The 26,418-nt window shown below is 34.2% G+C and overlaps 1 protein-coding gene across 1 annotated transcript in view; it reads left to right on the top strand.

Annotated features, from left to right (window-relative positions):
* The window catches only part of LIN7A (lin-7 homolog A, crumbs cell polarity complex component), a gene marked incomplete at its 5' end in the record, with an annotated part of 101,377 nt that overhangs the window by 21,260 nt on the left and 53,699 nt on the right, over nt 1–26,418 (top strand). The window contains one exon of the mRNA XM_084255009.1: nt 16,257–16,375. Within this exon, the coding sequence (XP_084111135.1) occupies nt 16,257–16,375 (119 nt within the window). The remainder of the gene's footprint in view (nt 1–16,256; nt 16,376–26,418) is intronic.

Raw genomic sequence — 26,418 nt, forward strand, 5'->3', positions numbered from 1 at the left:
GTCTTCGGAGCTGCATTTAAAGGGTAATTGAAAGTGAACATTTTGAGCAGGGAAGTGAAATGATCTGAGTTATGTATTTATTAGCAAGTATAAAAATTGGTTGAAGGACTGAATGGATGAGAAGGATGAATGTATGAGAAGGTTTCATGAAACTAATCAGAAAATAATCAGATGAAAATAATCAGGTGAAAATAATCAGATATATAGGACTTTCCAACAACATGAAAGATGTACTTAAAGATGTTTCTTTACTGTAGCCTATGACATAATTTGTGAATCCTCAAGTTGTTTGGAATATGCAATCATGGAACTCTATATGAGGAACCCTGCTATTTCTTGGAACAGTTTGGCAGTTTTGGACTGTATTATTGTTGTAACGGGTTGACCTGATTTGAACTTGAGGAGGAATTATGGGAATGGAAAAGAAGGAAGAGTAAATGAACTTGTGTTACTGAAGGGGAAAGAATAGTCAAAGGAGAAAGTTGCTGTTTCAAGAATTTGATGAGTTTAGCTTTGCACTTAATGAGCTCCAAAATGCAGAGCAGACGACCAAGTCTAAACTGGAAACAAATTTCACAAGCACAGACACCATGTCGTATACAGTGCTGGAGAATAATCTTGAATTGCATAGAGTATGAATTAAAGACACTGACAAAATAATTGCTAGAGTTTTTTTTTTTTCCAGAAAAACAAAGCAAGATAGAGCAAGACTAGGTTTAGAAAAGATATGACACATACTTGAAAGTGAGTGCCATTTCTTAGTATGAGGAGCATCTATTTCAGATTTCAGACAGACATATAAAAAGAAGATATAAAAAATGTTTTCTGCTCAGCATATTAATTCACCATTCCAGTAAAGCATGGTGTCTCTTTCAGAATCTGATGTACTCAGGATTCATGGGCAATCAGAGTTTTGTGACTTGGGCAATCAGTGTTTGGTGACAAGCCAGGAATTCCTCATGGATTCAGCTGTCATCTTTCCTGTGTCTATTACTTCGCAATAACCCACTGAATCCATGTCAGGATCACAATCCTGGTTCCCCATCGCCTCTCCTTGACCTTCTCAGAGGTCTACCCTCCTGGCCCTCTTATAAACCACAGTTCTCAAAGAAGCATTTGTTTTTTGGAGTTGTGCTTGTCACTACATGCAGGTGAATCATGGAAAGTGTAGGAATTTAATCAGATGGTTGAAAGGCCGAAAAGCTTCACCATCAGAAACAAATCCTATGAAAAAGCCAGAAAACTGAGATTAAATAAACCACAACACAATATGTCTTTTGTTGTATTAATAACCTTCACGTAATTAGGTCTATCTGGCTTTATGTCTGTAGAAGGAAATACATGTCGCCAAACACATAGATGCATTTTCAAGGTCAGAGTGTGGAGTTTGGAAGAAAAATAAGGAGCAGACGGTAAGCTCATAGGAAAGCAAAGTCAGCCAGATCTCCCCAGATGGTCACCTTTATGCTGTTTTTTTTTATTTATTTTTTTTTTGGTAGCTTGTGAATTAGGCACCTGTGTTTTCTTCAACTCACTCCCTGCCGTGTGAATTTTTGCATTTGACATTTTAATTGCAAATAAAAACAATATATGCAGATTTTTTTCTCAGCAACAACAACAAAAACCATGTTGTTTTATTCTTAATTCTCTTGGAATGAAATAATACATTCATATTTTGAAGAGCCTAGAATACTTACTTGAACTTTACATTGGTAAAATTGTAAAAAAAAAAAAAAGGTAAAAAATAAAGGTATGATAGTAGAAATGCAAGCAGAATGGTTTGACTTACATAAAGAACTTTTAAGCACTTTTTAAGAGACTGGCTTGAATAACTTTTAAGATGCAGTCAACATAAAGATATGCACATTTCCCGTTTTCTATGGAATGCATTTTTAAAAGAAGATTTATGATTCATCATCAGAAGTTCCATATTAATTTCATATCCAATCCCGTATATGTTCCGTGAGCTTTGTAGTACATCTACCTCCATACGTGAGACAAACAGGATGCCTTTAAATAAATTGTGATTATCAGTAAACAATATACTTTTCTCAGTCATGTTTTCAAATTTCTATGACATTTGAACTGATGTCCTACTATTAAAATGTCAGATAACCAGTAACTCTACCTCTCTCAGTGCTTAATATACCAAAACAATAATTTCATCTTTACTTCATATCATTTATATACATTAATAAGTGTTGACATTGAGATGTATTTTGAGAAAAATGGATTTTGAAGATAAATATAACTTTTCACCATCTGTTAAAGTTAACTTTGGTAGATGTTAACACAAAACCAAATGTGTTGAGGGTGTTAATACAATGTAATGATGTACTTACACCTGAGTTAAGGTATTCAATGTATACATAATTAAAGATAAAATTCAATACATATGGCAGGGATAGATTTATATTAAGACCACTTGAAAAATAATGCCTTACAAATAAAACTTGTTATGTAGGAATAACTTATCTTGCATTTAAAAATGTGAATGTATATCAGATTTAAGTATTGGGATCTCATTCAAAAGAAAAAACAAAGCTAAGCTTATTTTATTTAATCTCCTCTCAGATGGAACAAAACCAAGGTCAAGACCTTGTTGAACATGTCATTTTAAGTTTATTGCATTTGCCTGTTTATTTTGAGTCAGTTATATCCTAATGAGTTATGAAGTAGAGTAGGTACAGTATAATTTTAAAGACAATTAGTGATCTATGGGATTACATTTTTTCATCTGACAAGAAAATATTAAATTATTTTTAATCTAATCAGAGGTTGCAGGATCTCTTTTTTACCCAATTAAATGTTTTATTTGTGAGTTTTAAAGCTAACGTCTAATACTTAAAATCTATGATTCAACTTCCAAACTTGCATCTCACAGAACTCTGTTAAAATTACATCTATAAAAGGTGTTTCTGGTGCATTTGTAATGTATACAGAGTTTGAATTTTGGTTGAAAGTCAGAGAACAATCTTTTGAGCAGTATGTATCGAATATTTTGTCTCTATTTCTTTTTACCCAAACATCATAGATGTCAAGAGCTACATGAAACAAACAATTTTCAAAGGTGATGGAGTCTTATCAAGACAAAATATTTTGAAGAATTCCTGGAAGAGAGCAAGCAGATAGGATCAGATTAATGTGTGAAAATGATGATAGTAGTAATCAGTATTGACATTTATTAAGCATTTGCTATGTACCAGACCCAGTGCTGAACATTTTCATTTATTAATTCTCAAAGCATGTGCACACACACATGATCTGAACTAGGTTTTTCATGATTTTTGTTTTACTGAAAAGGAAATTCAGATAGGTTGATTAAGCCTTAAATGAACTGGCTTGCAAGACTGGAATGAGTTTTGATCCCGGCACTCTAATGTTTGAGACTCCCCACTTAATCCCCATGAACTCAAATCACTTAGCTTCCCTTTCTTCCTAGTTTCCATCTCCTTTCTATCCACTGTGGAATACTGCTAAAACTGAGAAAACTAAAGCATGAGCCCAAGAAAGTAATGCAGTGTGTGGACATTTTCCCCAATAAAGGCCAGCAAAAAAATGCAAACTCAGATACAGAGAATATTTGGTAAATGAGTCAAGAACTGAACTGATAGAGTGAATTCACTCTCTCTTTTCTTACTTTGTTAGACTTTGAAACAGCAGCATTTGTTCCAAGGATAAAACCTGCAACATTACTCCTTGAAGTGGGAATTTCAAATTTTAGAGTAGGATTGGAACAAAGCATAGCAGTATTCCCAGATATTTTTCAAAGACTAGGAGTGACTGAGCCATTGTATCTAATGACAAACCATCTCTTTATTCCTCCTTGCTAAAGTGTCAATTCCTTATCTACTTGCGTACCTAGTCCTTGAAAAAGGCTTATATTATTAGGGATTGTGTCTAATGAAAGATGGATGGAGGTGGCTTTTGATTATGGAACATAGAGTTTAAGCGCTTATCTTTAAATTAAATAAAAACCGGGCCTCCCCGGTGGCGCAGCGGTTGAGCGCTGGGTTGCGAAGCTGCCTGCGGCCTCGGCGACGCCGGTTCGATCCCCAGCTGCTCCCCGGCCACCGGAGGAGGATCCCACATGGTGCGCAGACCTCTCCTGCCGCCCGCTGCTCCCCTCAGCAGTGTACTTCGGTCCTTCTGCCTGCTCTGCTCCCTGCTCTGGCTCTGGTGAATTCTCTCACCCTCCCGCGCTTCTGACTGTACCCAGTGCATGTATAAACAAAACAAACAAATATAATAAATAAATAAATAAAAACATGCCTCTATAAAAATAAATAAATAAATAAATAAAATAAAAACCAAAAAATCATCGACTCTTTGAGAATGATCATCTTTATTACAGTACCCATCTTAAAAATATATCCCAGAGGAGATAGAACTAATTATGAAAATGGATTGGATGCTTAAAAAAAAAAAATCAGAAGAAGGAGGGAGGGGCGGGAAGAGGAAGGACTAGAGTCAAAATAAGGGGGGGATGCAATTGTATGGGGAATATAACCATAATGAAAATGCATGCATTGTGCAAAGATGAAAAGTGATGTAAGAATTATATAAAATAAAATATTTTTTAAAACGAATTAATGGCAGACATTGACATCTTCAGCATTCATAGTATAAATTAAATTTCACTGGACTCATAAACATACGTGTTTTCCAAACAGCACTGTGGATCTTTAAAGAATTTAAAGAATTGTCTTAAAGCTTTAGATAAAATCATGAGGTAGAGGAGATGTGACATAAGACTGGGAGAGTACTGGCAATAGTGTGTATCCTGACCAAACCGTTAACTGCAGGATTCTCTCAGCCTCAGTTTCTTCCTTCTGTAATCCTTGTGGATACCACCTTCAAGCTGTCTTCAAACATTTAACTTTAATAATTGCTGATAAAATAGTTTGTACATGCTGATCTACTAGAGATGAAAGTGACTGAATTTCCAAAGAAAGTAGTTAAGAGAATACCTATCTTGATAAATGAGAAGGATTCCATGCCTAAAAAAATCAATTATACAAAGATTAAGAAAATTATTCTTATCACAGCAGCTTGGCCTCCTGCTACTCAATGTGAAATATTGTACAATTTGCCAAATTTCTTTTTTGACACAAAAAATAACTCAAAGTTCTGATTTCAAAACACCTTAAATTTATTTTTATAAAAATAAACACATACTGATTGAAAAAAAAATCAGACAAAATAAAGAAGCTGATATAAAAAGACGGTATCATAAATAGAAAATTTAAAAAAAGAGATGAAACACTAGCGCAAAATTTTGGCAGAATAATATTAATTAAATATCAGCCAAAATAGAATTTGAGTCAAAATTAAATGTGACAAAGTGTGATATTTAATTTAGAGGAAAATTACTAAGATTCTATTAACATTCTGAACTATTTTGTACCTAGTATCGCAGTTTGAAATATACATGTATGAGGAAAAAGCTCTGAGTGGGAAAAATCAGTAATTTGAACAAATTTCTTTGAGATTAGCACCTTAAATAAACAAAAAGTGAGGCTATTTGATATTTCAATAAACCACAATCAACAACTTTGAGCATACATACATGTTTTTATCTGCATTACCTATTACTTTCAAAAAGCTGTGAGATATTTACAGATATATCTCCAAAAAAATGTAATTGAAATCCAAAATGAGAAATCATGCAACCAATTTTCCTTCATCAATTCCTATAAATAGGAAATCAAAATCAAACATGTTAGAAAGGATTGACCTTGTCAAAAGAAGCAAGATGCATCTTCTCTGGCATTCTGAGAAAAATTTAGGGTCACTAATACACAAATACACACATTGCAAACTGTAGAGAAAGAAGTTATAATAATGCAGGTGGGCCTCCATGGTGGGCACAGGGCTTAAAGTCTCCGTGCTATCAAACTATCGCCAGGAACTGCAGCATGAGTTCAACCCACATGGCTCAGCAGACCTCTCAAGTCTCACCCGCAGCTCCCCTCAGCAGTGTATTTCAGTTAGATCTGCCTGTTCTGCTCCCTACTCTCTCTGGTGAATCCTCTCACTCCTTGCAACTCTGGCCTGTACCCCAATTCTTGTATGCATAAATAAATAAAAATAAATCTTTTTAAAAAAAGAATAAATGCAGGTATGAGTAAGTAAATTATGTTGCAACAGACTATATTTCATAAAACCAAATGCTTTATAAGGACTAAGATATATGAAAATGTTTGATCAAGAAAAAAGAGCACTGTACAAAAATTAATTTAAAAAGAGAAATAGAATAAAGCTATAGATATAGAGTAGGATTTTTAAAAGTATGAAGTACTGTGTACAACTTTAGAGCAAAAAAAGCAACAAAGAAAGTCCAGATTAAATGCATGTTCTAAGAGCACAGAAATTCTTAGAATTGACTTTGAAGGGATAGAAAATTGGAATAGCCCAACAGCAGAAAAAATTGAAAAGGAAAGCGAAAATACCCCTAAGAAAGATCACAAGCATAGATGAATTTTCAAAGATCTGTCAGTCAAAGAAAAGATACCTGTAAAAATATTTTAAATATTCCAAAGAACATGCTGAAGTTATGGAAAAATTCTATTTGGTACCTCAGTAAATAATCAGAATTTATTAATTCTAACTTTTTTTTCTAAATCTGATGACATGAATATGATTATTGTACAACTAAAATGAAATTAATAACTATATACCCGTGATTATGATTATAATTACCAATGAATAAAGAATTTTAAGATTTAGAAAAAATAAATAACTACTGCAAGTTAAAGTTATTTGTTTTACTTATTTCAGTCATTTTTGAAAGTTTTAAATTTGAATAAATGATTAGGCATAATTTTGTAACATTGCTAAAAATTTTTAAAGAAACATGTCAAAAGCATAGGACTAGAATTTATTCTACCCTATAAATCTGTAGATGCAAATTTACTTTATAATTAGCAAAACAAATACTCATTTGTTTTTAATAACCTTTAAATGTAGTCAGTACTTCATATGACTGGACTTATGACCAAATAACTCTTCATTGGTTGCAATCATTTTGTTAGGCAAATGAATAAGTTGCTAACAATTCCTCTTCTTTTTCTATTTCCAAGTGTTGGCTTATAAAGGAAACACTAATAGTGAAGCTGAGAAGGCAGTCCCCCAGGGAAGCTAACATAATGAGGAGAAATTCATTAATTCATGGTTTTTATTTGAAAATCTAAATCACCCTTTGTACAGCTGCATAGTAATCATGTTCTCAACAAAATATATATTCACCATAACAATTTCTGCAAACACCAATCTTCACTGTGTCCTCTAATCATCTTTTAAAGATGTAGAGAACACTACCCAACCTCACTATACATTTCCCAAAGTAACTATGAAACTGGATGACAGTTTGATATAGCTGTGATAAGGTAAAAGAGGAAACATATTATTAAGTCGCTTGATAGCAGAATAATATATCATAGTGTCAGTTTAGATAAAAACATTCATTTGTTTTCTAGTATAGGAGATATCTGAGGATGTGAATTGTTAAATTTGTAAGGTTTCTTTATAGCAAGCTCTCTGAAAACACCTAACCTGATTGGAAGTCTCAACAGTAATTTCCCAATCAAGTCTATCCCTTCCAATTTCCTGGGCACTATGAAAAGGGGAACTGGAACTTACTAATAATAATTACAAGGAAAAATCTTAAATTTTTTGGTAGACGTAGGTGAAAACACTACCAATATAAAAGCTTGGTAGTGTTTTATGGTCTAAGTGAGGAAAATAGTAAAACGCATAGATCCCTAGAGTCTGGTATTTTAATGTTTATTGAAAAAGCATTACACAGATAAAGAGTTATGGGAGGAAAGATAAAATATGTAACTTCAATTTAAAATTAAGCTTAAAGCTCTGTTCTTCAATTCAATTGCATTTAAAATCAATTGAAGTCATAGATGAACAATGATAAAGAATAATGAGGATAGACAGGATGGGTTGCTGGAGGTACATCATTAAGGTATCTTACTGTTAATTTATATGTCATAATTTTATTCTGTTTCTACAGCTATACTTTCAGTGTACTTAACTGATTAATGAATAAGTACCCATTTTGTTAATTTTGTAAGAAACTTCAGAAATAATTTATCTGCACATTGTTAGAGTTTGGTCATTATACTTCACAATACCTCCCCAGACAAGTCAAAATAAGATGTCCCTGATCACTTTCATGAATACTAAAATGAACTCTCATCCACTTACTAGTCATATCCATTGATTATTACTCCTCTCATTTGTATATTGAAGTTGATAATTATAGAATGTCAGTTAAGTCCCTTCAATTCTCATTCGTCAGAAATCACAATTTATAAGAAATCTAAATCTTGTCAAATAGGGGTTGATGCATGTATCATTGTAACTAGTGAATACAAATTCTTAGATAAATATAACAGGAAAATTTAAATTCCATACAGTTAATTTTGTTTGACAGTTTTTAAGTGTCCACAATTGTGATTCTGGATTGGATATAATGGCATATACAAAAATTAATAGAACACACGTGATTCTAGTATTTAGCATAAAAGAGGAAAATAACTGTTCAAATTCTTTCAGATGTGCAGAATCAGATTACATTGTGGCCAGGCCTAATTGCTCATAAACTCCCCAAACACAATTAAGTCAGGTGTTTATTCCCACAGATGCCATGAAATAAGAAAATATAAAATGAGCTAATTTCATTGTAACAATGAATACATTTATATAGCCAACTGTCCTGCAAAGACCCAGATGCAAGATTAAACAGAAATGTGAAGTGAAAATAGCAAGAAATAAAGAGATATCTCACATTTGTGTGAGAAACCCACACAAAAGAGGAAGGTAAAACTTTGATTTCTTGTGAATTCAGGTAATGACAGACAAATCAAGTTTCAATTTTGGCTGCTTGGAAAAATTGGATGAATTTTTAAAGAAAAGGAAAGAGAAAAAAAGAAAGAGAACAAAATGCCGAATATAGTTCCTAGAAAAACTGGGAACATATTACTCATTCCAACCACATAGCAGAGATTGTTTAACAAAGAAAGCTGAATCTTAAGCTTTGTATACCTAAAGATTTGTTTATTGGGTAAGTAATCACTTTGAAATGAAATAGGTACCTTCCATTTCAGAGAATCTCTTAGCAACTACAGCTTTTCATTTTGTAGTATAAATTGTTCCCTTGGTTGCTGTGGGTTTGGCAAACACCCTGAGCAGAGTCTGCCAGGCGCTTGTCATTCTATAAATTTATGATGTACAAATTCTAGTATTTTCTAACTTTTTTGGTGATAAACTTTAATGCCCTCCCAAATCCCATGAAGAAAAGTCATTCAACTTTTGATAATAAATGATAAGTTAGATGCTTTTAACAGCACGAAGAAAGTTTTTTTTTTTTTTTAATGTATGCACTTTTAAATTGAGCCAATTCTTCCTAGGGTTTGCCAATCAGTCTGCATATAAGGATCAGGGGAAGTTGCTGGTGCATCAAAGCAGAGATGAGTTTTAGATGAGAAGGACACTTTCATTGTCAGGTCTTATTAGTAACTTGTAAATTGTAAATTGTTAATTTGTAAATTGTAAAAAGCATTATTTGCCATTTGTTTTATTTTGTCGCATTCTCTGGGCCAATATTTTTTTTTAAGATTTATGTATTTATGTATACAAGAACTGGGGTGTAAGACAGAGGTGTGGGGGGTTGGAGGCTCACAAGAGAGAGTGGAGAGCAGAACAGGCAGATCTATGAAAATACACTGTGAGAGGAGCAGGCACGAGGCAGGAGAGGTCTGCTATGCCATGTGGGTAGCTCCCTGGCCGGCCAGGGATGGAACTTGTGCTGCAGTGGCTGGCGATAGCTTGATAGCACTGTCTTTAAGCCCATGCACCACCAGGGAGGCCCCTAGACCAATTTTTAGACACATCCGAAAACTAGTGTAAGTCAATATTTCATGTACACTATTTAAAATATAGTTTTAATAATGGTTCTGTAATACTATACAGGAAACACGAGTTGTTACTAGGTTTAGTTGTTTATAACCATTCTACTTTAATTTTGGTTTCTTGAATGTAAGAACATCTTTCCACAGAGGACAACTGACTACCTTATGAAAAAAAAATTAAATACCATTAATTCCCCCCCTATAGCTTATCATTTCCTCTTCAAACATTATCCCTAATAAAATAAAAATTAGGACTCCTAGGAAGAAAGGGTTAGAAGAAAAGGTGATGTAGATCTCACATATATATATATATATATATATATATACGTATATGTATATATACGTATATATATATATATATATATAGTGCATATGCCAGGCACTCTATATTAAAACCTCATTGTAATTATATTCTCATTTAGACCTCAAAACTGATTAAAATTATCATTATCACACTTCACAGTTCCTTGGTCTTTTGAGTTTTAGGTGTGTAACCATCCATAGTCTCCAAATGCTTGGTGCAATAATAAAATATTTTACAAAGTCTCATTGACCTTGAATTGACTGATCATAAATGGACAGAAAGCAAGTAACTAGAGAAACTATCATTCCTCATTATTTCCTTTTAAAATAATTTTATCATTGGGTAGTAATACTTTTCTGCTTCTTGGCTATTCTTGTTACATATTGCATATGTTAATATTATTTGCATATTGGTAAAGCAACAGCCACATTTATTGATGAAACACTGCTAAGGCATGTGACTGTATTCACTAATAAATCCTTTCTTACAGATAAAGCATTCTGCTGAGATTTCATGATACTACTGTACACCCCTTTGGGCACTGATTCTTCTAGCCACCTGTGCTGCCCAAGTGTGCCATCCCTGCTGCTGCCATTCTAGTCTAAGTTTTCACCATCTCTTGCCAAGGACTTCTTCCTAAATAGTTTCTTGTATACACTTGGAGGTTCACAATAATTATTGAAACAAATAATCAGCCATAGTGATAGTTATAAAATGTTAAACAAATCATATCATTTTCCTGTCAAAACCTCTCCAATGCTTTTCTTTCTTTATATTAAAAGATGACCTCCTTATGAAATCATTGCACAAAATCCAACCCCTGTTTACTTCTCAAACTTTGTCTCCTATTCTGCACTGTGATGGGGATCAGTTGCTATCTTCTGGTCTGTGAGACTTATTAATTAAATAGTCAAGAATCTTGCAAGGCAGTGATACCATTTGGTAGCTTGAACCAACCCACTGTAGGAGTATTTACACTAAAGAAAACCAGCAAATGCTACAAATAAGAGCTTTTTTTGGTATTGTTTATTTTTTTATTTGCTGCTGACCATCCACTAGTTTAAGTTTTCACCATCTCTTGCCAAGGGCTCAGATATACTTCTTCCTAACTAGTTTCCTGTATACTGCTGGTCTTGTCCTCCACTTCACTATGGCCCACTGCTACTGGTTTTGTTTATTCTTTTTTTAAAGATTTATTTATTTATGCATACAAGAACTGGAGTACAGGCCAGAGATGTAGGGGGTGAGAGGATTCACCAGAGACAGAGCAGAGAACAGAACAGGCAAATTGACTGAAATACACTGCTGAGGGGAACAGCGGGCGAGGCAGGAGAGGTCTGCTGCACCATGTGGGTAGTTCCCTGGCCAGCCAGGGGATCGAACTCTGGCTGCAGAGGCTGCAGAGGCTGCAGATAGCTTAACTGCAGTGCTGTGCTTAACCCCTTGCACCAGCAGGGAGGCCCAGGTTTTGTTTATTCTTCTAACATGTAACTGCTTCCCTCACTTAGGATCATCGACCTTGCTTTTTTCTCTTTGTCCTCTTTTGGATTTTCATATGACTGGCTCCTTCTCAACATCCAAGTTTCAAAGTGTCACTATTTTAGAAAGGCTTTCCTTGACCACCTTAATCACCAAAAGTGACTCCAGTCTGTCTGCTATCAACTTTACCCATATAACCTGAAATAGTGTAGTTAAAGTTGTATATTTGTAAATCCGTTGGTTTTCACTTGCTTGCAAGTCACAGAAAACCAAATAATAAAGCATATATTTGTCTCATAGAAAAGAATTATGAACTGGAACATCGGCTCAGTACTGGCATCAAGGGTTACGGCCCTACCTTCTCCTGCTCCATCTTCCTTAGCTTTTGATGGCCATCATAATCCCAGAATAACTGCTTCATCTCTAGGCAATTTAAGCCTTTATAGTTGGCAAGAGAATAAGGAAAGAGGAGGAGTGCAAAGACTAAAATGCTGAGGGCATGTGCCAGCAATTTGTCCATTTAAAAAGCCTTCCTGGAAGCCATATCCAGTGACTTTAGACTTACAATAACTTGGCCAACTTACAAAAGAGTCTGGAGGAGAAATATGCTTTCCAATTTTCATAGTGGAAAAAGGCAGGGGATGTGAGGGTTGAAGATGGCTTTGGATAGATAATTTATATCATTTTAGAGAGTATTCAATAAATTTTATGGAATTAGTGGACAATATGCTTCAAATGACCTGGCTCGGTCTTTATCTAATTCCAGATTCAGATGAGCCAAGTTCTGCAATCTAAATGCCAATAAAATTAACAAAATTCATCATTAAGGAAGGAAAAGATGATTATTGGACTATTTCAGATCACTGGAAGCTCATACTACTTAAATTCCAATATTTTGTCATTTCCATTTATAAAGTTCAACCTATCAGAAATCTTTCTGAAATGTAATTTTAATATCCCCAGGCAATTGATGATCATCTGTTCATTTTTGCAGTGATCAAAATATGTTACCAGTATGAACACATTAATTACATTGTAATGTATTAGAGAGTTACTTTCTGAGACTTCAGTTAATAATGGCACATAATACAATATTTAAAAAATAAATTTGGCTTACCTTTATTATTTTACCAACAATCTTTTTTTTTCAAATTCTGTTCATTTGTCATCAAATCCCTTTTTTTGGACAGGGTGGAAATAAATGAGCATAGGGTATGGAGTAAACACATCTGTTTTGAATCCTGACTCTGTCATCTACTAGTTGTATAGCCTTAGACCAGATAATTCATCTTTTTGGTCTTTTGTCTAGTTTTATTTTCATTAATTGTAAAATGAAAACAATATTAATCTTGTTGTATACTTGCAAAAATTTTATAATATGGCCTAAATAAGTCGGGTAAGCACTGACTATTCCCTCACTTGGTTCTAGATCATGCATTAAATTATCTGTTTACCTGTAAAGAGTGTATCTGTGAACAATTTATATCTGTGAACCATTTCTTCCATTGGAACCATCTGAGATGACTATTGAAAGAGCAGATTTCAAGACTCCATCTTTTACCTTCTTTTATTTCATCTCAAATTTTAATAAATGGTCCAGGATTAAATTTTTATGTTGACTAAAATTTGAGAGTCACTGCTTTCATTCCTCAGACAAGGATTGGTTGATCAGATGAGCTTAATCTCTGTGAACAGCACTGGCAAAGGAAAAGTACTGAGAACGATTTTAAGAATTTATGTTTCTGAGCCATGTCTTGAATATAGCCCAGATTCAATAAATGTATTTGCAAGATTCAAATCCTAACTCTACGACTTACTTTTTTCCCTTGGAAAAGTAACTTTAACTCTATCAGTCTGGGTTTCCTCTTCTGCAAAGTGGAGATAAAACAGTACCTATCACATAATGCTGTTAAGTGAAATGTTTAGATAAGTGCCATTCTGAACATTATAAGTGACAGCAATTAGTGTCATAAGTAATGTTGCTAGTAGAATCTGAGGCTATGTCTTGAGACTCTATACCAGTGACTCCCAACCTAACTATACATTATAATCACTGAGGAGCTCTGAAGACCCTGACACCCAAGCCATACTCTTGAATAATGAAATCAGGAAATATGTATATGGGTAGGATCTAGGTATCTGTTCTTTTTGTCAGTGCTCCCAGGTGACTCCAGTGGGTAGCTGAGAACCTCATCTTCCATTTAAAACTCTCCAAGTGATTCTGATGACCTGTAACATTACTTGAGAGAGACACACTGATAAATGGAACAGGGGTTAATCTTTATTGAGGGAGGAAAGATTAAGAGCTCAGCCTCTAATCAAGAAAGCTTGCAGTGCACAGAGCTATTATTTAAAGCGCTGAATGTTGAAGGAAAATGCTGCTTAAAGAAAAATTGTGATTGGAATTAAAATAAAAATTTTGAATCATCAGGTTCTAAATCCAGGATCTTCTATCTGTTAATGAGATACTTCGACGCTCTATAATACATCTTAATTTTCTCTTTGCAAAATGTGGATGTTCACTGCTATAGTTTGGTATAAAGATAAAATGGCTTAAAAGTTGTTAAGCAATTAGTATATACTGACTCCCATGTCATATAAATTCAATCAAAGTTTGTTGTTTTTAGAAGTTAGGATTATTGGAATGTGGAGTGGTGGGACAAAGGAAGCACCCAAGTTTTTGCTTAGATAAAGGGATAGATGGAAGAGGATGAACATGAGAGGAAAGAGGAGAAATAAGTTTCACAAAATGTTCTAAGATTGTGACTGCATTGTTTTTTGTTTAGTAGTATCTCCAGTCATTATCTAATGTCCCTCATAATCTGAATTCTACTGGTTAACCCACACTTCTATATTCATAATCAAATTTTGTAGAATAGTTTCATAAAATAAAGGTAAGGAGAATCAAGTGCAGGAAACTCAAAGGGACTCATAAATAAATCTACACACTTTATTGCTATGGTTTTATGTAAAAGTATTTTGCTGATTAAAAGAATTCCAGATTCTGGGCCTCCCTGGTGGTGCAAGGGGTTGAGATGCAACCTATGAAGCTATCTGCAGCCACTGCAGCATAGTTCGATCTCCAGCCAGGAGCTACCCACATGGCGCAGCAGACCTCTGCTGACTCGTCCACTGCTCCCCTCAGCAGTGTATTTCGTCAGTCTGCCTGTTCTGTTCCCCACTCTGGTGAATCCTCTCATCCTGCACACCTCTGGCCTGTATCCCAGTTCTTGTATGCATAAACAAATAAATCTTTAAAAAAAAAAAAAAGACTTCCAGATTCCAGCTTTGGTTAAACACATACAAATATGCCATTTCTCCCGTATTCTGAGGTGGTAACAAGTTTATGATGACTAGATAGCTATGCTTTTATGGGATTCTGAGTTCCATGACTTCAGAAAGGAAGGGTCCCATTCTTGTTAAACTTTGTTCCAGATCTAATAGGAACACAGATTAGTGAATGTCTGTGTATAGGTATGTATATATGTATGAAAGAATTTATAATCTCAAGGATGTGGGGTACTTTCTGAAGCTAATCACAGGGAATTGAAAATCTCTAATATATATAAATGCCTAAGTAACTCTTCTGTGAGTTGTTGATTTCAGCCACAGAATTAGAAGAAGTCATAAGTATTTTTTAAATGGTCTTCCACCTTATCGTTTTTTCTTAGCAATCCACAAGCCATTTGAGGAATTTTAAAGCTATGGCACTAAGAAACTTATTTTTTAAATACATTAACATGTGATGTTGCCAATCGAAAGAGAAGCATTTAAATTATTTGTTTTTGAAAATTCTTTTTCTAGAAGCTGGTAGGTGTATTATCACTCCACTTTATCATTATTTTTGGATAACTTTGCAGATCACATACAGACAATGCAGGAGAAGAAATGATTCCAGTGAGACAAAGGAGAGATGATAATGAGGGCCTGAAATAACATAATGGCAGTAAAATCAAGAGAGACCATTAATTCATTCATCAAATGTTTATTCACTATATAAACTAGACTCTGTGGATGCAATGTGACAAATATATTCCTAACTTCAATGAGTTACAGGCAAGGGTAATAAATATACTAGCAAATAAACATACTAGTCAAACAAACATAGAAGTAAATGAGCAAATACAGATGTGATTAAAGTGATAACATCCTCATAAGAAAGAAAACATCAAATTGAAAGAAAAATCTCATAGGTGAAATTGACAGGACTCATTTGGTTATTAGGATATCAATATTAAAAAATGACATGTTTCCGGCTCTTTGTTCCTGAAAGAATATTCAATCTGATTTTTGTGACAGAAATAACGTAAAATAAATGCCATCAAGAAGACATATTAAATGACAAACTGTGTACAACAGATTTATATGACCTTTTACAAAAGACAGAATCAATAAACTATGAATTGTAAATTCTCATTTTATAATTAATCCCATTTACTTTTCATTGTCACCATTCAATTGGAATAATGGTACTTTGGTTATGTAATGCAATTTATTCTTCATTTTTAGTTTATTTAATTTTAATTTTAATTTTATTTTATTTTGCTCAGATGTTGCCAGAGCAATTGAATTACTGGAAAAACTACAGGAATCTGGAGAAGTACCAGTGCACAAGCTACAGTCCCTCAAAAAAGTGCTTCAGAGTGAGTTTTGTACTGCTATTCGAGAGGTATGAAACTAAGATTTTAATAACTATTCAGCCATATGTCTTCTGCATAGAAAACGTGTCTCTTCCACATATAGTTGAAATAGTTAAGATTGTAACTACATCTTAACTTTCTGTTTTTAGGCCTTTGGACAGATGACAAAATGCAATTTCATCTGCTAAATTCTTAAATTAGAAGCAGTTAGGATTTATAAACACATATAAACCAAATGTTGATCTTATGGTGCTAATGAAATGACTGCCCAGCAGATGACTCTTCCATGTAGTATATACTATTTAGTAGTCATGTGAATTCATCGAGAATTCAGGTAGAAATAGTAACAATTAACGAGACTGAGATTTCTTAAAAGAACAGTCAGCTAAAATGCTCACAGATAAATCTGAAGGAGTAAAACCTCCTACTGACTGAAGTTATAGTTATCCAAACACTGCTATTTAGTGAAAGCATGGAAAATCTCTTGAGCATATGTTCTTCTAACAAAACTTAATTCTTTTTGAGTTATTAATTTTAAGAATCCTGAGGTGAAACAAGTATGTTAATATGACCAGGTGAATTTTATATTCACTTCAGTGAAGTTGAAAAGTGAACTAATGAATTTAATTGGCCATAAGTGTGTTCACTTGAGATATATGTATGCATGTTTTATTTTTGGTTCCATCCATTTATGTGCAAAGAATTTTTTGGAAGATATGTTTAATGTTTAACTTTAAACATGGATAGAGTGTCATGGATTCAGTATACAAAATTAGCAACCTTGTTATATAATGGCATCTAGAATAGCATTGCAGTCAGAAGAACTAGCAAAAACATGTCTGACATTATGTTTATGTGTGTCTCTTTCTTTTCATATTGAATTTAGCTTAAGTTGGAGAATGACTAAGAGAGCTTGATGGCTTTTGTATTCCCTTTGACTTTATTTGCATTGCTAAATATAATGGGACACAAAAGCCAGACTGTTTTTTGTGTGATAAGTTTCCTGCCAATGAGAGCCTGAATTCAAGAAAGCTCATTTCTGAACATCTTGAAAATATACCCCACAATAATATATTTTTTTTATTTTCTGGAGAAAAAGTTCAATTATAAAAGAGTAGAAATTACCAAAACTTACATAATGCCTCGATGTGTTTTACTTGACATACTTCAAGCAAAATGAATCATAAATAGTTGGAGAAAACTTTATCAAATCATGAACTCTAGAAATGTTTAACCTGGTGGGTTGCTCCAAACAAGGAAAAAAAAAAAAAAAGGAAAAACATGTCTCTGTTCAGTTGATGTAACCTATTTCTGAACTCTGACATTTTGCTACTATTTTGAAGCCAGTTATAGTGAAGATAACAACTGTGCCATTCCCATTTGGCATGAAATTGAGTGAAAACTCTGATTGTTTCAGTAAAGTTCTGATTTTTATCTGTTGTATGAATGTTAGGGTGTGTGTGTGTGTGTGTGTGTGTGTGTGATTCCTTATGGATGCTTTAAAGACAAGTTGTTAACAAAGTTTCTTTGTTAAAAAAAAAGCTCGTAATGAAAATAAATCTTGATAATCTTGATGTTGTGTGTACCTGTGTAGTACCTGTGGAGTTTCAGGTCCCGACACCCAGCTTGATTACATTGGAGGCAAAAGACAGGTTCTATTTTTCCTAGAAATACATTACTTGCCACATCAACATGCATTAAGTAACAGAGACTCCCACAATTATCCTAAAAGATGCCTTGTCTGCTCCATGAAAAGTGGTCTGATAATTACACAGTCATAGCATGGAAACTTTATTCTCAAGTTTTTATTTAGAAATGGAGCAAAGTGTGTTCTTTTGACAGTCAAAATTTTCTTGGTTTTCCAGTGGATGTGTTAGATGCACTTAATTGAATTTGGGTCAGAAAATTACACTTTATTTTTTTAAGTAAAGCATTGCTGTATCTTAGGCTAATTTGACAAGACAGCTTCATTAGTAGCTAGACTTTCTTGTAAGACAACTGTCCATAGAATGGATACTAGCAATTTGATTACAGACTTGCTGGTCTTGGAAACTTGCTGCGGGAAACACCTGCCATTTTGTAGGAAGAGATTAGAGTTAAAAATGTGTGACCTTTCCAGTGCTGAAAGAAGAGGAAGGGAGCTGAAAAATAAAAAGTCTTGTTAGTTTATCCATGGGGAAGATCTACAGCAACTGCAAGACTGCAGAAGTCTTCTAAAGGTTATTTCTGCTCAGATGATTTACAAATGAAAAAAAGCATTCCAATACCTTTCCTTGCAGACAGAAGCTGCATTATTGACACTTACCTTTCCAAATAGAATTTCATTTGACTTGAAAACAAAGGTGGAACTTTAACTTGAAGTATCTTAATCTCAGGTGTCTTGACATAAAACTACTCTAAAAGGACATCTAATTATTATTGAAAGCTATGTGAGCTGAGACTTTGAGTACTTGCTATTTTAATATTTATTAAAATGTTTTGTTATTTGAGTTTGTTTCAACAGACCAAAACTGATGAATACTAAAATTACATAAATATTACTAAGTGAAGGTTATTCTAAATAAAACAACCTTCTCATTAAAATATATTTTAAATAGTCACTAAAATTTCTTTTTTTATGGTTTGGTTAATTTACAATTATTTACTTTCCTGGAAGTAGCTGTTAATTTTTTTAAATGAGTCATGTAATCTTTAGAAACATGTGAAATAACTTGTTAATGAAGAAATAATCAGGCTATGATAGTCAAGAAACATTTATTCCAGACTAAGGATCAGGATCCAACTCCACATCTAATGGGCAGTCCCAAGTTTTGTTCTACAAGGGTCAGAGAATGGGAATTTTGTTGAGGGTTAGGCAGGGAGGTGGTCTGAGCTTCGGTGATTTTGGATAGGTTCCTTTGTCTTTTTATGATTAGTCTACAAGGGTCTTCAGAGAGAAGGCTGCAGTGCAGGGTCTTTTATTTCATCAGCCTATGGTCTCCTGTTTCTTTTATAGACACAGATAAGGAAGAAAGATGGAATTGCTGAGTCAGGCTACAGTCAGCATTTCACAGAGAATTCTCAAGATGGCAGTTAGACTCTGCAATGAGTCTGTTTAATTTAAAATAGATTCCGGAAACTCAATATTGAAAGTTTTAAAAGAAGAAAAAAATGGCACATGCATTTACACACATAAGTATATTTTTGTTGGGATGACACTATCGCTTCATCAGTCTCAAAAGGGCCAATGATATCTTCCCAAGTGGCCCCAAATGGAGACAATTGCGCAATAAGGGATTCTGGTATCAGTTGAGAAATTCTGCTTGACTAGTTGCTCTTTGTCTCTAGGTCCTTCCAATTCTATGAATATATAATCACATAACTAGTAATCTATATTTTCCTTCATGTAGGTTATAAGGAATTATGTAAAGTTGAGCGTATATAAATGGTTGGAGTACATGACTATGTGAGATTCTATATGAATGTGGTAGAAAAGACAGATACTATCAAGATTTAAGTGATAAAAATAATCAAAAATAAATGTACTCTTTTATGAGTTTTTTAAAGAGTGTCTACAATTTTATCACAGGAGATTGAAAACACAATATGTCACATCATTCACTGGAAAGAGAATTGTAAAGTGCAGTTATTGTTCTATTTCTGCAGTTTTCTCAGAGAAAAGACACATTTTTAATAATGCGTTGAGTGTTTTTCACATCAACATGTCACTTTCGGGTAGCAAGAACATGGTATATGTGGCAGGAACCAACTTAGATTATAATTGCACTAATGGGTCATTGATCTTAAAGATCTCTAAACAGACCCTCACAAATGGTCTGTAATGACTGAAAATTTAGCATCACTGTTGAGTAAATACTAAGCCCAAGTCTTTCTGCTTGCTACTACAAATGATAAAATAAACAGTACATATTTCCAGAAACTTGTAATTATGTGTACTTATACAGTAGTTCAAATAGAGTCCTCAGAGAAGTTGTAGTCTTTATCAATCAGATAAAGTGAACATTCTGTCTTCTGTTGAGATCATAAGGCTGAAAATGAGAAGTTCTATTTTTGGTACCATGGATGGCAGCTTTTTTTTTTTTTCTGTGAACAAGTTCATTTAACCTTTTCTTGTTTTAGTAGAGATAATTCCATTTGTACAAATGATCTAAAATGAATGTATTTTAGATAAATTGGCATTTAAAAATCAGCATTTTTAACCAGTTTGCTGTTATCCTTGAGTATGAATTACATATAGAAAAGAAATGAAATTAGTTTCCCCTGTAATTCAAATATATGCAAGTCAATAATTAACTCCCTTCCACTCTACTCTCATAAAAGATATAGGGCTGATAACAGACCACTCCATCTTGGTGCATCATTTGCTTGCTTTCTTTTTACAGACAGTCATGCATCACTTAACTCTGAGGCTACCTCTGGGAAATGTGGTAGGCAGTTTGCCATTGAGTAAATATCATAAAATATGATGACACCAGCCAAGATGGCACAGCTTCCTAAATATCTGGGTTACAAGGAAAGCCTATTGTGACCCCCATTGTGTTCCATAGTTGACCAAAACATAGTTACAAGGTATATAACTGTATTCAGATTACTTGTATATTTTCTTTAAAACATTTATTTTAATTTTATTTGTTTACAATGTTATAAAAAGGTATCATGCTGATGAAATCTTTGGGGATGGTTTTTTCTATCTGATATCAGGCTGCTAAGATGCCATCATTTGTGTGTGTGTCACTGCAGTTCATTTGTTTTGACTGTTGTGATATTTTGTTGTGTGACTACCACATTTTATTGACTTACTCTCCTGCAGGTGAGCATTTGTTTCCAGGTCTTCCCTGTGATCATCAGTGATGCAATTAAGTGGTTTTTCAAGTAAATTAGTGCTGAGTTAGTGCTAGAACAAAAGTCTCTTGAATCTTAGTCTAGTTCTAATTCTCTTTGGTAGACAGTATTGGTATAGCAGTACAAAAACAGGACTTTCTGAAATGTAGAAACAATGATACATTTTTTTCACTGCTTATTGGCAATGAGCCAAAGTAATTGAAAAATTGCATTATGAGTCCTAATTCCGTATTTTCTATTCCTATCAGTGTTCTATTTCTACCAATAGCATCATTTCACAATTTTGCCTTCTTCGATGGCCTAATTTAACACAAGACAATGTATTGTATTTTAGTAATATATTTCGTCATCCAAATTGCTAGAAGGCAATGTAAAAATGTTTTAAATAATTATTTTATAATTGGCATTATATCACCAAAATAAATTATGATATTTTGTTCTGTAATGCTGTGCCATGTGGGTATCTCCCTGGCCGGGAATTGAAATCGTGCTGCAGTGGCTGCAGATAGCTTCATAGGTTGTGTCTTAACCCTTGCACCACCATGGAGGCCCTGAGGCCATTGTTCTTTTCTTGGTAAATTAGCACTAGCAGCAGGGAAACTATTTTTAACCAATAACCACAATTTTATTTTATTTTATTTTTTAAAGATTTATTTATTTATGCATACAAGAACTGGGGTACAGGCCAGAGATACAAGGGGATGAGAGGATTTCCCAGAGACAGAGTGGGGAACAGAACAGGCAGATTGACTGAAGTACACAGCTGAGGGGAGCAACGGGCGCATCAGGAGAGGTCTGCTGCGCCATGTGGGTAGCTCCCTGGCTGGGGATTAAACTCGTGCTGCAGTGGCTGCGGAGATCTTCATAGTTTGCGACTTAACCCCTTGTGCCATCAGAGAGACCCAATAACCACAATTTTAGGTAGAAGGCCTGCTATCTTAGATAAAGAGAAAAGAAAGATGTTACAGGTAATCTTGTTTTCCAAAAGTACCATGATTTTCCCATGTTTACCCACTGGCCATAAAATAAAGATCCCAAATATTTATTAAGCCTTATACTTTTTGAATTGCCTTTTTATTTTTTTGTTTGGTTTACCTTTCTACTTTATTTTTTTAATTAATTTCATTACTTGTATATATTTTACATCAGATATTGTCCCCATAAAATTTCTACCACCAATTCACCTGTGCAGCATCACCGTAGTCCCTTGTGCTCCTCCCTCCTTTTCCCTCCCCCCCCCTTCCAAGTATCTCTGATTTATGCTTGTCTGATTATTTTTGTTTAGTTTTACTATGTGTTTTATTTTTAGAATGTTGTTATTTTTTCCTGATCCCTTATTTTGTTCTCCTATATTCCTCCTGAAAGTGTAACCATCTGATATTTTTCTTTTTCTTTTTGACTTATTTCATTGAGCATAATCTGAATTGCATTTTAGAATCACATTTTCTCCTTGCTGCTATTTCACATAGAATAGCTATGATGCATTCCTGACTTTTTCTACTACTTAAAATCCAGACCAAAATTACTTTGCTCTCTATTCCCCATTTGCTCAAATTTGGAAGTACAGTCATAACACCCAGACCTGTTACTGATAATCAGGAAACTGCAGTCAAATTAAAAGGCATCATTTCAAGTTTTTCTGGATCTATGCAAAGAAGTAACCAATAAACTGTAGTCACTAAGTTAAGGATTAGGGCCCAGCAGACACATTGTCTCTTCAGTCTTGCTTCTGGAAAGCTGGGACCAATGACCAGTGGCACAAGTGACAGTATTCATAGATGTCTGGATAACCAACAGAAGCATCATCCAATGACAATAGACAAAATAAAATATTTCTTGTGTTAAATGTAATGATGTTCCTCTTTCTTTAAAGTCAAGAAACGAGAGGGAAATTAGTTTTTCCAGAACACCAATAACATAAGCAATTGCTTTTTCACTGATTTCTGTGTTATTGTTTTCTTTACACACCTTCTTAAACAGTTTTCAAGTACTACCTACTTGGGAATAACAACAGGCAGGAGGTGACACAAGGATAACAGTGCCACACATATCCTTCTAAAGAATACTCAGTGCTAACTATTCTGAGAAATATAAGCCCACAGGGTTTCAGTATGGGGGGAGGTTCCTGGCAATATAATGACAAAAAAAAAATTTTATGGTATAATAAAAACCCTAACTCCTTGGGTTTCTGGTGAAAGTATGTTCTATTAAATTTCCTCTATGACCACTTGCTCAGACTGCAGATATTTTTGATTCCTTATTTTAGGAAGTGAATTATAACCACATTCTAAAATTTCTTTGGAAATCATTCAACTTCTTCACGAATGGGACACCAGTTACTTCTGAGTCTTCCCAGATGCAGAGACTAACCAGCTGCTACAGGACATTAAGAGGAGTAGAATCATTAGACATTAGCTAAGTAAATAAAACCTTCCTAAGTAGAATATGAAATACGTCTTTCATTCTGATCTCACAAAGATTTGTGTTATTTAGATTTCAATAAAATTATAGTACTACGGTAGTCAAATAATGAAGTTGGAAGAAATTTAAGGTCTTAGGAAATTATGATGACACCATAATAGTTCAACTAAACTTCTCAATAATAAATATTCTGAAAGTTTCAAGGTAGTCCCATGAGTGCACAATAATTTATTAATTACTGTGGTTGAAGAATTTGTAATTGTAAGTGTGATTCAAATCACATTGTTGATATCTCATGCAAAATACCTTGTCAAGCATAAGCAATTACTCAAACAATACTTAAGAGGAAGAGATTTATTTAGAATCTTCATTTGCCTTAATTAATTTTGGCACATTATTATAGCCAAGGAAAGAATTTTCAAGATCTCTGTGGCTTAAAGACTGAAAGTAATAGAATTTCTGAATCACACTTGGTATTCAGATTTTAATCTTAGAAAGGATAAACTTGGCTAATAAAGAGTCCATTTAAAATATCGATTTAGGGCCTCCCCGGTGGCGCAGTGCTTGAGCGCTGGGTTGCGAAGCTGCCCGCAGCCTCTGCAGTGCCAGTTCGATCCCTGGCTGCTTCCCAGCCACGAGAGGAGGGTCCCACATGGCGCGCCAACCTCTCCTACTGCCTGCTGCTCCCCTCAGCAGTGTACTTCGTCAGTCTGCCTGCTCTGCTCTCCTCTCTGGCTCTGGTGAATTCTCTCACCCCCCCACCCCGCGCTTCTGACTGTACCCAGTGCTTGTATAAATAAATTAAAAAAAAAAAAAAGAATTCAGTATTAAGTCACAAACCAATTTAAAAAAATAAAATAAATAAAATATGTATTTAATCATCATGGTGTTAAAAATAAAAACAAATTAAAATGAATATTGTTGCAATTATGTAAAGATAGGTTGAAATTTCCATAAACTCAAATATGTGGCTATACAAATAAGTTTCCACAACTTGAATTTTTATTTAATGAAAGCTGGATTCTGTTAAGGTGGAATTTTTTTAAAAATCTCAAAACATTATTTTGCTAGCTAAATAGTTACAATGATTGAATAATAAGAAAATTAAATATTGACTATGGGATAATATTTCACAAAATATTTCCATTCTGTAAAAGATAAAATAATGTTTTCCTCTTATTGAATACCTAGTGGTAAAAAGATTTATATTTGTTCATTTATTATGAAGTTCCAAAAGGTTTTTGACCACCAAATACTTACTTTGGAAAGATGTTTTACAATAGATACAATAATTAAACATGACCATACATACAAGCAAAATATTCGCAAGTTAGTCATCTATCTGACTTTTGTTGATTCCATGCCAAATGTTCAGATATTTATAAATATTGATTTTCTTTTAAGACAGCTGTTTATGACTTGAGAAAACATGCTTCTTGAACTATATTTGAGTGTATTTGGTATTAATGTACATATTGACAGCCAAAATGAAAAAGGAGAGTTTTCTCAATACAATGACTGATTTGAATATATAAGACTATTTAATTGGATTTAAAAACTGTTGCATTGTAATTAAACTTGTTGACTTGCTTTGCTAATGAGAAATAACCTTTTAAAGACATCATTTCAGGGCCTCTCCGGTGGCACAATGGGTTGAGCGCCATGCTGCGAAGCTGTCTGCAGCCTCTGCAGCGCTGGTTGGATTCCCCACCGGCCAAGGAGCAACCCACATGGCATGGCAGACCTCTCCTGCCTCCCCCGCTGCTCTCTTCAGCAGTGTCTTTGGTCCATCTGCCTGTTCTGTTCCCCGCTCTGTCTCTGGTGAATTCTCTCACTCTCCCAGGCTTCTGGCCTGTCTCTAGTTCTTGTATAAATAAACAAACAAACAAACAAACAAACAAATAAATAAATAAATCTTAAAAAAAATAGACATCATTTCAGACACTGCATTCCAATATACATAATTTTATTTTATTTTTTAAAAGATTTATTTATTTTTGCATACAAGAACCAAGGTACAGGCTAGAAATGTCGGGGTGAGAGGATTCACCAGAGACAGAGTGGGGAACAGAACAGGCAGATTGACTGCAATACACTAATGAGCGGAGCAGCGGGTGAGTCAGGAGAGATCTGCTGCGCCATGTGATTAGCAAACTGGCCAAGGATGGAACTCGTGCTGCAGTGGCTGCAGATAGCTTCACCAGGATGCATTCCAACCCTTTGCACCACCAGAGAGGCTATCAATATACATAATTTTATTTTAATGTAGCAAGTTATTTAGGAAATAAATTAATTGTATGTTGTATGCTAACTCAGAGGGACATTTCCTGTGGCCTGTTATTCTGTATTATTTTCCCTTTGATTTGGCCTCTAAAAACAGAGTAACCATTGACATAGTCTCTTCACCTTCTCTCATCTCATTGCCTTTATCTTCTGTGTCTGAAAGAGGAAAATAAGCTGAATAAGATGGATGCATTTCCCCCTCACTGTCTCAGCCTAAAATTCCTTAATATCTGTGATCCTGCTGGTTTTCTGTTTTTGTTTTTAATGTAGCAGTAATGGCCTGAGGGCTTAGATCATTTCTATGTGAATGTTTTTCCATTTATAGCAGAATGTTTCATTGACCTTTCTTTAAGTGTGTGAGTAATTCCTTAGAATCCTTATTTGCAGCTAAAAATAATGCAACCATATCACATTAATAGTTTTCACATGTTAGACCTCCAATTTGTGAATGTGAATATACTTCTGAATGCAAAAAAAATATTTGTTCCCTAGGCAAATGACACTAATTTTCAATTTGCAGGTAACT

This window comes from Talpa europaea (assembly GCF_964194135.1).
Source record: "Talpa europaea genome assembly, chromosome: 15".
Lineage (NCBI taxonomy): Eukaryota > Metazoa > Chordata > Mammalia > Eulipotyphla > Talpidae > Talpa > Talpa europaea.